General features: G+C 42.7%; 1 protein-coding gene across 2 annotated transcripts; it reads left to right on the top strand.

Annotated features, from left to right (window-relative positions):
- The first annotated feature begins 2169 nt into the window (after positions 1 to 2169).
- On the top strand, positions 2170 to 11653 carry hp1bp3 (heterochromatin protein 1, binding protein 3). 2 transcript variants are annotated; one of them, XM_061069114.1, is made up of 13 exons: positions 2170 to 2250; positions 2680 to 2764; positions 4242 to 4452; positions 5174 to 5236; positions 5350 to 5506; positions 5594 to 5737; positions 5854 to 5913; positions 6955 to 7094; positions 7530 to 7620; positions 8270 to 8429; positions 8933 to 9044; positions 9353 to 9526; positions 10268 to 11653. In XM_061069114.1, the coding sequence occupies exons 2-13, from the start codon at positions 2698 to 2700 to the stop codon at positions 10794 to 10796; spliced, it is 1908 nt and encodes a 635-aa protein (XP_060925097.1). In that variant the 5' UTR covers positions 2170 to 2250; positions 2680 to 2697; the 3' UTR covers positions 10797 to 11653. The 2 variants fall into 2 exon arrangements, with proteins under 2 accessions (XP_060925097.1, XP_060925098.1); XM_061069115.1 differs by lacking the exon at positions 5174 to 5236.
- Positions 11654 to 12158: the final 505 nt, after the last annotated feature.

Below are 12158 nucleotides of genomic sequence, written 5' to 3'. Positions count from 1 at the left end.
GAAGCTATGACATGTTTGAGTGTTGTACGCCATAACGTGGTCACGTGACTACCAGAACACACCCACTGTGAACATGGATACCGGAGACGTATTGGTTAGCTGATGATTCAATTTATTGGCAATTATTAAGGTTATATCCAAGCAATAATCTTGCACTGTTAAATATGACTGTATATATTTGTTTGACAGGTATTTTCCAGAACTGAAGATTAGACCCAAAACCCTGAAATATTCACTCTACAATTAAATACGACAGAAAACAGGCAAAAGGCTGAAATATGCAAATATTGTACAAATGTTTTTTTATTATCACTGTTGCTTCTCAGTGAAGGTTAAATGCTCATGTTTCAGGATATGAGTTCTCTGTTCAGTGTGTGTGTGTGTTCTTAAGGGGTTTTGTTTTTTTTACTCTTGAAACAAGTGACTTATGTTTACAGATACAAAACGGTTGTCTACCACTGCTGATCAGAATAAGTTGTTTTGTTGTGTCATCATTAGACAGAGGTAATCAGATGTTTGTTCCACTTTATTTCCCATGAAGGTTTTTCTTTTATCGTTTTTTACTGGAGTTGTTTGTCTATATTCACAGTTTATTAAGTTGAATATGCTGGTCCACCCATGGCTAGACTACCAACTGAGCAAAGTGGGCAACTGCCACTAGGATCCCAAAAGCCAGAGGTTTCCCTCCATGTCATCACTACATCATTTAATTCGTTGAAGGTTTCTTCCCAGTTTGCACCAGTGAAGTGGAATATCATCTCTGTTGGATCTTCCATAAAACATTTAATGGTGAAGTATTTTTAAACTAGTTTTAAGACTAATATTGTTTCAGTTAATGTTTGTGTTGATTTAATTTGATCAAATTTCTTCGATTGTTTCTCTGTGACAAGAAGCTAAACACTCACCGAACCTCAGGCACAGTGGTATTAGTAACCAACCAGTTTCAGTTTGAGTTAGTTATAGTTAGATAGTTAAATAATTTAAACTTGTCAACCAGCTGTCAAGTAAACAAACGTGTTTAAACTCCAAGAAAACTGAGAAACCAGCAAATAATCAGATTGAAGAAACAACAGATTCTTTTCTTTTAACAAAGGCCTTTGATCACTGATCAATGTCTATGAATTGATTAATCATTTAATCAGGAAGCTGGTTGGTTTCTGTGTGTCTGAGGAAGTTAATGATTCTTCTATTGTAACAGATGAGGCCTCTGAGATTTCACCAAGGTTAAATTAGTTTGTATAGTTTCTGGTGAAGAACTGCAGCTCCCATGAGTCATAGCAGACAGACATCCTATCAAAATGTATCACCGGTAGATAGTTTCAGGATTCAAAGATCTTCATTATCTTCATATTGGATTACAATGAACCGAAGGAGGCTTCTCTCCAAGATATCTACATATACATGTAAAGATGTATAGAAATAATATGATAAACAAATGGTAGCATCAGCAAATATCTACATCAAGAAATTAATAATTATTTTTTTTCATATTTATACATATTTTGTAATTATATGGCTATTTTTCATTAGATTTGATTGAATTATTTTTAAGTATATAGGTTTTAATTAAATGTATATATTTTTATAAAATGTCACATTTTTAGATTGTTTTTTCTCTTTCAAAATATATGCATATATTTCTTTTAATTAGATGGTTCTATTTTTTTATTAGATTCAATTTTATTATCATTAGATTCTCATTTTTTTAATCCTTTAAAGTGTCAATATCTATAAATGAATTAAAATATAAACAAACATAAATACAATCATAGCAGCCCACAAATCCAAGATCATCAGATTATTGTTTAGACACATTTGTTCCAGAAATGAGGAATAACTTAAAACCAAGATGACATTTGTCGAATCAGTTAATCGACACAAATTTGTACGCAAAATAAAATTCCCCATATATATATATATATATTTAATCAAGTGGTGTAAATACGCTTCTGTTAAATGACACACACACTTTGAGTTGAGTAAAAAACGCATTAATATCAGTATAATATTGAAAATGGCTCCTCACACTCACAACGTGTGTTTTTGAATATATTTGAAACTCTGGAGGGGGAAACAGCGCCTCCCCGCGGCCGGCCGGTGCCACGACAGGTCGGAAATCCTGCGACGTGACGTGCGACGCAGCGACGTCACCAACGGTCGTAATGGGGCGTGGCCGCAGAGCAGGAATCTAAATAAAGGATCGTGCAGGATTCAAACTACAAACTCTTCACTTTTGCTCCGGCTTTCGAGGTGAGTTCTTCCCGCGGTGTGGTTCGTGGTTCCCCGGGGGCTCAGGTGCACGGAGCCGGCCCCGGAGAACCAGCAGGGGCCGCCGGGCTCCGCTGCTCTCCCCGGGCGAAGTGAAATAAATTCAATCCGCCGTGTGCGACGCCATCACTGCGCGAACACAGCAGCGGACAAAATGGCGAAATAGCTAAAAAAAAAAAAATCTCCTCTGCAGTTCCGAGTGACCGCGGCCGCTTGGTTCGAGTTAACCCGGGAGTCCGAGCACCGCCCGGCCGCTCCGGGTTCCACCGGAATCAAACGCACCTCTTTATTCGTGTTATTGTCGTGTTTTCGCTGCACCGGGCCTCAATGAATGGAACCCGGGTCCGGGCAGCAGCGGGTCCGGGTTTCCGCCTCCTTTCACCGGCTGGTCTGTTCTCCTCCTCCATGCAGATCCATCCCGAGAGCGTGATGCCGATCCGCCGAGCAGCAGCGACCCCGACCCAGGAGAAGGCCCCCGCCGCGGCCGCAGAGAAAGGTGAGGCCCCCGGGGTCGAGCAGTACCTGAGCTCCAGGAACCTCCAGGTCCCTTCAGGTCCCAGTCCGGCACCAGTCCCTCACACGCACCTCTACCTCCAGGTCCCAGTCCCTCACACACACCTCTACCTCCAGGTCCCAGTCCGGCACCAGTCCCTCACACACCTCTACCTCCAGGTCCCAGTCCCTCACACACGCACACCTACCTCCAGGTCCCTTCAGGTCCCTCCAGGTCCCAGTCCGGCACCAGTCCCTCACACACACACACACCTACCTCCAGGTCCCAGTCCCTCACACACGCACACCTACCTCCAGGTCCCAGTCCCTCACACACACACCTCCCTCCAGGTCCCAGTCCCTCACACACACACCTACCTCCAGGTCCCTCCAGGTCCCAGTCCGGCACCAGTCCCTCACACGCACACCTACCTCCAGGTCCCTCCAGGTCCCAGTCCCTCACACACACACCTACCTCCAGGTCCCTCCAGGTCCCAGTCCCTCACACACACACACCTACCTCCAGGTCCCTCCAGGTCCCAGTCCCTCACACACACCTCCACCTCCATGAGTCTGGAGGTGGAGGTGTGCTCGTCACTTTTCTAATTTCATAACCATAATAATACCTTTAATGTGTGTGTAGCACTTTGAGCACTGCACATATGCATAGAACTTACTTAGAAGTTTAAATAAACCTGATAAATGTGTCACAATCGAGTCCATTAAGTTGTACACACTCTGTCCTTTCATCAACTTCCAGGAATTATCCCCTGAGAAAACATTAAGAATGTCAAAAAAACGAATATCTCAGGTTAGAGCGGTCGTCCTCTGACCAGAAGGTTCCCCGTACAATCCCAGTCTCTCTAATTTGCCTGCCTAAGTGTCCTTGGGCAAAGTGCTAAATCCCCAAATTTGCACCTTGTCATCTTGAAAGTGCTTCATGATGATGTATGAATTGTACTGAAGCACTTTGAGAGGTCATCAAGACTAGAAAACAACTTTAAAGATACAGAAAATTATCATAACTCTGTTCTTTCCATTGTTGTTGTTCAATTTAAAAGATAATTCTGGCCCCGATCCAGATCTGCAGCTTAATCTAACCGGTTCTTCTCCTGCCTCTTTCCACCTCGTCTCTACCTTTCCAGTTGTTCTTTGGTAATTTGCATAATGAACAGACGGTTGAAAGTTTTAAAAAGTGGGTATCTCTGTTTTTAAAATACCTTGAATAAAAAAAATACGAAAATTTTTGAAACTAACAATTTAGTAGCACTTAAATGGCACTTACTTATAGTACTTTGAAGTTTTGCTTTATTTTTGAAGGAATGGTACTTTCTTGATTCTTGTTGTTCTTGGTTTGTACCCTCGGGGTTGAATGCACTTATTGTAAGTCGCTTTGGATAACAGCTAAATGAAATGTAATGTAAAAGCCAGGGCACTTTTTTGAATGCTGATCCTTGTCCCCCCCCCCCCCCCCCCCTCAGAGCCCGAAGCCTCGGAGGAGTCGCCCTCTCCTGAGGAGGAGCCGGCGGCATCTTCAGCCGCAGCGGCCGAGACTAAGGAGGGCGAGAGCGAGGAGGCGGCGGCGGAGACGACAGCGGCGGGCGAAGCCGAGCCCACAGAGAACGGAGAGCAGAAGTCCGATGACGCAGCCGCGGAGGAGGAGAAGGAAGGAAAGAGCCCAGAGAAGAAAGAGTGAGTCCCAACCAGAGAACGAGTTTGTCAAACTCTGAACACTGCGATATTTCACTTTGATATCACTTTTATCTGTTTATATGATCCTTACCTCTGCTGGATAACCGCAGCCTGCTCCTCATGGTCGCAGTGTTGCATTTCCACGAGATGTGACCTGTCACCGCCTCACTCATCCCCCTCTTTACGTAGCTGTCAGACAGATGTGCCAGTCTCTTGCAGGAGACCAGGAGGAGGAGACCACGATGGCATCAACAAACTGTTCAGTTCAGTCCCCATCGGAAAACCCAAAGAGCAGCATTGGCTGTGAGGCTTTGTTCTGCACATTTCAGAATAAGGCTCAGATTATATTTTGGCTTCCGTATAAAAATCGTCTGAATTCCAGAAAAATTTGTTTACCTGTAGTAGATTAAATTTTGGGGCATTTTAAATCCCAAAGATCTTTATACAAACCCAGAAAATATGTAAGGAAACTGTTAATGTTTCCACTTAGCTTCAGTTGTACCATCGGGGACTTAAACTTTCCCTTCAAACTTATCAGCTCAGTCTTGGTTACTTCTCCTCCCTCTCTTTTCCCAGAGCTGGACAAAGAAAAGATTCACTTTTCTTCACACAGCTCAGTAGATTAGAAAAGTCCAGTCAGGGTCAAACTATCATGGTGGTCATCAAGCCAGATGTTCTCAAACTTAATTGTGTCTTTCCCGACGGTGACAAATGGACAAAGTGAGAAATGCAAGGACTGCGCGGCTGGACAGTGCGCTACACACTGCTATGTTCTCCTACCAAGGTGAGGATGGGATAAAGATAAGGGTGAAAACGATCACAGTGAAATATCGCTTCCAAAGAATCGGGCCGCTTCACTCAACTTGTGTCTTGCTCCCTTTTTTTTTGTGGCGACAGGTTAAAGGACGGCTACAAGTACGAGAAAGCCAAAGTCAAGAAGGTGAAACGGAAGATTCCTGCGTGGGCGAGTGTCGCCTCCAGCAAGAAACTTCCGGTTACCAACTTTGCAGGAACTCAGAACAAAGTGGATAATATCCTCATTGAAGCGATCGCGGTGTGTACGAAGTCTGTCAAACAAGCACAGTCGGACAAGTTCCATTCTTTCCTCTCTTGAATGATTTCTACTTTCCTTTCTTTTCAGTCTTGTAACGACAAGACCGGGGTTTCGTATCAGTCCGTCATGAAATTCATCGGGAAAAAATACCCAGACATGGAGCTCGACAGGAAGAAGTTTCTTATCAAGAAGGCAATGAAGAAGCATCTGGAGAAGGGAACAATCAAGCAGGTAGGGAATGAAAGTCTTTATGTTTTCACTATGTGGGGTTAAATAGAAGAGTTGTCTCGAATCTGGAGGAAACAACATTTATAACAAAGACACCTTTGTTTCTTTCTCCAACGCAGCTGAAAGGTAATGGCCTTTCAGGAACCTTCGCTATGGGGAAGCAGACGGCCTCGTCTAAGGTACGTTACAGCAGGGGGGGGGGGGGGAGTAGTGATGTTTCAATTATATATTAGTTTTAACTAGGGATGGGCATTCGATTAAATTGTCTTAATCAATCGTCGGGAGAGTTAATGACACATTTTCGATTAATCGTTAATATTTTTATATTAAAATTCACTATTTATAGGCTGTTAAAATGCAGTGAAAATAGAAAAAACACAGCGTGTTTCCTCATTGAGGTCTTTATTACAAGATGAACAACTCTTGTGGCAGTTAGACGGGATCCGTTCAATGGTTACACTTGTAAATAAGCGCTGCTGTACTCTTCAGCCCCGCTGAGAGAGCTGAGAGCTAGCTCGATCTGACGGTTCTCGACCTCTCAGTCCGGTGGTTGTCGCGTCCTCAATCCTGGAACGCCTCACCCAGACCCGGCTTTGTCCGGGTCCGAAGGGGCTAGCTTTGGAGCTAGCCTCCGCTAGCTCTGGAGGCTAGCTGCGGAGCTCGGCTTCATGTCCGCACACGGACCCTCAGTCTACGGGGAAGGGAACCCGTACAGACCCGGGTCTGGGTGAGGGGTTCCGGGGTTGATGACGTGAAAACAACCGGACTGAGAGGTCGAGAACCGTCAAATCCATCTAACTCTCAGCGGCTAGCTGCTGGTCTTTCAGCGGGGCTTGTAGAGTATAACTCCAGGCTGCTTCCTACAGCTGCTAACATCCTCACTGTGCTGCGTTCAGGCAACTCTAATATTCCGACCTCCTACTTGAAGAAGAGCAGTGAACTCCTCATGCGCTCATGGAGACGTATAGCTTGGCAGTGAACGCAAAAGAATTTTGTCGATGACAAAATAATGTCATTGACGAAATTCTTAATGATCAATTAAACAATCGTCGATTAATTATGCCCATCCCTAGTTTTAACAAACTGTCTTCAAGGTTTTTTTTTAATCTCCTGTAGATTTGGGTTTTAGGTGCAGGTCTAAAAAACGTTTTGTTATTGTAAAGAAAATGGATTTTAAACCTTCAGCAAGAGATCTTAGTACAATGTTTGATTGTTTTTAGAAATCGGTTCAGAAGCTGGAGTCTCTGGGAGATGCTCTTCCTCTCATCATCACTCGGCTCTGTGAGCCCAAAGAAGCCTCCTACATTCTGATCAGGAAATACCTGGAGCGGCACTTCCCCAACTTCAACATTGAGAAGAGGTACAGTCTCACACATGCGTCACGAACAGGACAAGTACAGTCTGACCTGCTTTTATGAAAGTGAAAGAAAATTCTCCAAAGATTTAAGGATATGAAATGTCGTAGAATTCAAAATGGTGTAACCTGCTAACGTAAATTTTTCCTTGATTTGAAGTGAAATGAATCAGAGTTCGAATTCAAACTAACTTTATCACAGACTCAAATTTTGTCTTCTGAACATAGTTGAGCTTCAGACATGAATTAAAAACAGGGGAACAGAATTTAGAAAGACGTAATCTACCAAAATAAAAATGTGAATTTAGTTTAAACCGACGGCTCTGTAGTTTTACCAGTGGCCTGGATTTCAATGGGTCTCTAAGTTTTACAAATGATGTGCATATTAAAGTTTCATTCGCTGTGATTATTGATAATATGAATGATTTGATTCGTCCTCAGGCCAGACGTCCTAAAGACGGCTTTACTAAAGGCGGTGGAGAAAGGACAACTGGAGCAGATCACTGGGAAAGGAGCCAGTGGAACTTTCCAGGTGAAACTCCAATTATTTTTTACTTCAGTGATAGATGTTCTAAACAATGACTGATGAAATGAAATCCTATTTGACGGACAATGTGCATCACTAGTTGCTATCACAGATTCTGCTCCTAAGTTTTTATCTTATAAGATACGTTTGGTTTTCACCACTAAAGGACCTGTTTGCTTCCCTCTGCCCACTCGAGCTTCACGGTTTTATTATACAGTTTCTGTGATATTAGATATTTCCTGAGGAAGCAAGTGTTTTCAAGTTCAACTTCTCTCTTTTTTTATACTGCCAGCTGTAAAAAAAAAAAAAAAAAAAATGATGCTGCTGCTAAAAGTTAGACTCAGTGAGATTGAGATGACAGGCTGTCGATTTGCATGTTTGAATTAAGGATACAAACAAGTGTTCTTGTTGTTAATCTCTTGGTAAATACGATGTCAGAAGAATAATTGTAAATACTGTCAAATCTCATGTTCCCCAAATCCAAGAAAAATCTTGTTTATCAAGACTAATGAAACCAGACCAATTCACATTTGAGCAACAGAAACCCATTTTGTTTTCCAAATATTTTGTCTGTAATTGATGAGCGGACCAGTTCTCTGAGCTGTGGTTTGAACCGACCTTCCATCCTAAACGTGTTCATATCTGCCCGTCCCAGTTGAAGCGCACCGGGAACCAGGTCCTGCTGAAGGGCAGCACCTTGGAAGACGCCATCACAGCCGCCATCACAGCCATGAACGAACCTAAAACCTGCAGCACCTTCACTCTACGCAAATTCCTAGTAGACACCTACAAGGACAAGAAAGAGCACGTACTCGGTGAGAAGCACTCGCTTGCATACACAGCTTGAATCAAAGGTTCACAGCTGGAAAACCATCGCTCGTGGTTAAAGTTCTGTTCTCCATGTTGGTGACATTGGATTTATGTAAACACCAGTTGTCTCAGCAGATCATTCAGCACCTGGTTCATTAGTCCTGTTGATTGTGTCCCTGACGTTGTGAAGCAGTTACACAGTTGTTTCCTCTTTAAATGAAACATTAGATAATCAGTGAACAAGCAGGAAGACATCAGGAGTCAATCGTAAACAGAAGTGCATTATGGTGCAAGATAATTCATGTTTTGTTGCTTCTGTTATTGGAGAGATCTGCTGTAACACACACAGCTTTTGTTCTCTGCAGAAGATGAAACTGTTTGTTTACACAAATGTTTTTTTAGGTTTGAATCCTGCACAGTTTAGACATTCTCTGTTAATTCGATTTTAGAGAGCAAAGTTTGTGCGTCCGAATCGAATTGAAGTAAAGGCGCATCTTCTTCTCTTCAGTGTCCACTCTGAGGAGGACCCTGACAAAGTGTAAAGTCCTGGGCTGGATGGAGCAGATCACTGGTCAAGGCTTGATGGGAACCTACCAGCTCTCGTTCCCGTTCTACCCAAGGTAAATACACTGCAGTGGAAGTAAAGGAGATCAGTTCATGTTCACAATACATTTAGTTTTTCTTTATCACGCTTCGACTCTATGTACATGAATCTGATTTTGCTTACCTGCGGCAATTATCAATGCACAGATGATCTTCTATTTATGAGACATTATTAAATCATCTTCTCCTGATATAGGAAACTTATTATTCTGAGATTCTAAGACAGTTTGTCTCATCCATAGTTAAACATTTTAAATAATAAATTAACGTTCCCTTTTATTTTGAGATATTTTGTCATGTTTCTAACTGAGATTTCTCTCCTCAGTCCCACCATCCTGTATCCAGACAAGTTCCTCCAAGAACCTGAGAAGAAAATCGCTGCTACTCCAACAAAGCGGCGGCGCACGGCTGATTCTTCTGATGAGGAAGAGGAGTCGTCAGAAGAAGAAGAGGAGGAGGAAGACGACGATGAGGATGATGAACCTCCTCCCCGTAAAAGGTAGGTGTTAACTTTTTTAATTAACAAACATTGATCGTAAATGTGAGCAGGCTTGTAATCATTCCTCATTAAGACCTAATGCACAGAATAAAAACTCACTCTAAAACCTGAGAGCCGTTTGAAAACAATCACAAGGTTTTCTGATGAGCTGACAGAATTCCCATCGTTAATGAAATACTTCTGAAGCAGATAAAGAAATTAAACAAAACATTCAATAGATCAAACTTCTCCCTAAACTTCATGAACATTGAAAAGAAAAACGATCCAAACTTCCTCAAACGCATCTCTTACAGAATGAGTCTTGTTCCGCATCGTCTGGGTCTGAGTCTTCTTCACTGTTTCTCTTGCCAATGAAACACTCCTGTACTCCCCTTTTTAATATCGCTCATTAAGATAGTCAGCCATTGTCTGAAACGCTACTTTGAAAAAACTTTTAGCCGACTAAGAGCGCTAATAAACAATCCACATTTACCATAACGTGTGTCGCCTTTCCCAGGAGTATTTTAGCAAATCACGATGCATCAGTCACGCGTCTTTTGAAAGATGACATTGAGGATGAAATGCACACATCTCATGTGGTTCTATGCGAGAAGCGTGCATAAGTCTTAAAGGTACATGCATATGTTGCATAAAGTCTAAATGGGTTCATCAGTGTTGTCTTTCAGGAGCCTGACACCAACATGTGATGTTTGTATAGTTGCGACTTGTTGTGTGACTTTTGTCTGTTCTCGTCACTCTTAGGAAGTCTCAGAAGAGGCCCCCCCCCAAGGTCCGCCGTCCTCCACCGGCCAAAAAATCACAGAGCTCCAGTCAGTCAAAAGCTAAAGGCAGAGGACGATCCCTCGCTAAGAAGTCTCCGGCCAAGAAAGTGGTGAAGACGTTGGCAAAGAAAGAAACCACGACGCCGTCTAAAGCCGCCACGCCCGTCAAGAGAGGCGCTCCTGCGAGAAAGCCCAAAACGCCAGTCGTCAAAAAGCTGAGCAAACGAGCGACCAAGCTGCCGGTGTCCAGAGAGTCGTCCCCCGAGGAAGCTGTCGTCCCAAAGGAGACCACGAGGGTGTCCAGGCGATCTAAGGCCGAAGAGTCCACCCCTGTGAAGCCCACCCCCGCGAAGCCCACCCCTGTGAAGCCCGCGGCTAAAAAGGCAGCGACCAAAGGTGGATCGAAGCGCCCTGAGCCAGAAGAGCCCTCCCCCAAGGCGCCCGCAGCGAAGAAAGGGGCGAAGGTCGTGAAGAAGACGACTCGTAAGTCAAAGAGAGGGAGGAACTGAGCCCAGGAGCCACTTCCACGAACTGGTCTCAGTTTGCAGTTCTGTTTCAGCGCTCGCTCTCTTGTTATCCTTGTTTTCTCCTCTTTTTAACGAGGCAGTAGTTTATTTTTATTTTTATTTCTATTGTAGAATAAGAATGTTACGTCCCCCTAACGTTAAGTTAACTGTTCATGGAGGGTTTCCCAAGTTCCTTTTTGTAATCCTCACGTGTAGAAGCTCAACTAGCATTGCAGATATGTGTCCGGCTGCCAGCAGGATCCCACGTTCTGTAAACTAGAGCCACGTAGTGACTTCTGTTTTTATATCTCCCTCTCATCCACTCTGTAGGTGTTGGCAGCACACATTCCTAATATCAAATGACTTGGGTATTTCGGAGCGTTGAAAATAATTTTCCTTTTTAAGTCAACCATGTGGGTTAAAATCTTAATATTTTATAAATCTCGGATTTTAAGCCTGTGTCCTGAACACACTTTTCTTTGGCCACTGCACCAGAATCTGAACTGTTCTCCATACTTGTCCTTTGTATAATTATTTGTTTAAAAAAAAAAAAGATGAGGCCTGCTGGTGCCAGGCTGATGATTTGACAAAAGAATAAGACACATGATAAGTGTTAATTTCAAAACAAGTCACACCGGGTAATAAGTCTTTTTATATATCTGTGTGTGTGTGTGTGTAATCGAGCATATACACAATGTGATTCCATTGCTTCACAGCTGTAATTCAGTACAAATTGTAAGAAATGTGTGTTGTGAATAAGGAGGATAATAGCTCATACAGTACATACCCTGCATGCATGTATTCCTTGTGTTGATAAGCTTTTTTTTCCAAGTCATTAATAAAATGGCTATATTTGTAAACTTGCTGTGAATATCGTCATTTCATCGACTGGGGGAAATATATTCACTCTTTTAATTAGTATATTTTTCTGCTCCAAACTGTGCTAACCATCTGTGATGCTGGGACAAGCAGGTGTTAGAGGGATTTTAAAATTAAACTGAAAGATTTAAAGCATTTTACTTCCTGAAGGATCAACCAATCAATGTCTGATAATGTTCAGATCATTTTTAGTTAAAAACTTCAAATTTATATGTTGGACTTAAGTTAGCGAAATATGCTTTGTCCCTATGAGCGGGGGGGATTGAACTGGAGTTGTGCAGAAATGTTGAATTGCACCAATCATGAGTCTCCACTGTGAATCATTTTGTTTCACATTATTTTTATAGCATCAAATAACTAATTAAAATCAAAGCTAATCTGAACATGATTAGAAACTTTCCAAAAGCTGTATTTATCGCAGACTTTGACCTTTCAGTTTGGTTCCTGTCCCATCCATTAACACAGGGGAGGTGGTATGTGTGACCT

Source organism: Limanda limanda, chromosome 4, assembly GCF_963576545.1.
Source record: "Limanda limanda chromosome 4, fLimLim1.1, whole genome shotgun sequence".
Taxonomy (NCBI): domain Eukaryota; kingdom Metazoa; phylum Chordata; class Actinopteri; order Pleuronectiformes; family Pleuronectidae; genus Limanda; species Limanda limanda.
Note: the sequence above shows the minus strand (reverse complement) of the source record. Positions and strands in the feature narration are given on the sequence as shown.

Excerpts from the sequence above, each read along its gene's own strand:
- hp1bp3 (XM_061069114.1), top strand. The coding sequence starts at position 2,698 with ATGCCGATCCGCCGAGCAGCAGCGACCCCGACCCAGGAGAAGGCCCCC. Across the intron at positions 5,507-5,593 it reads TCCTCATTGAAGCGATCGCG|TCTTGTAACGACAAGACCGG; the intron begins GTGTGTACGAAG and ends CTTTCTTTTCAG. Across the intron at positions 7,621-8,269 it reads GAGCCAGTGGAACTTTCCAG|TTGAAGCGCACCGGGAACCA; the intron begins GTGAAACTCCAA and ends TGCCCGTCCCAG.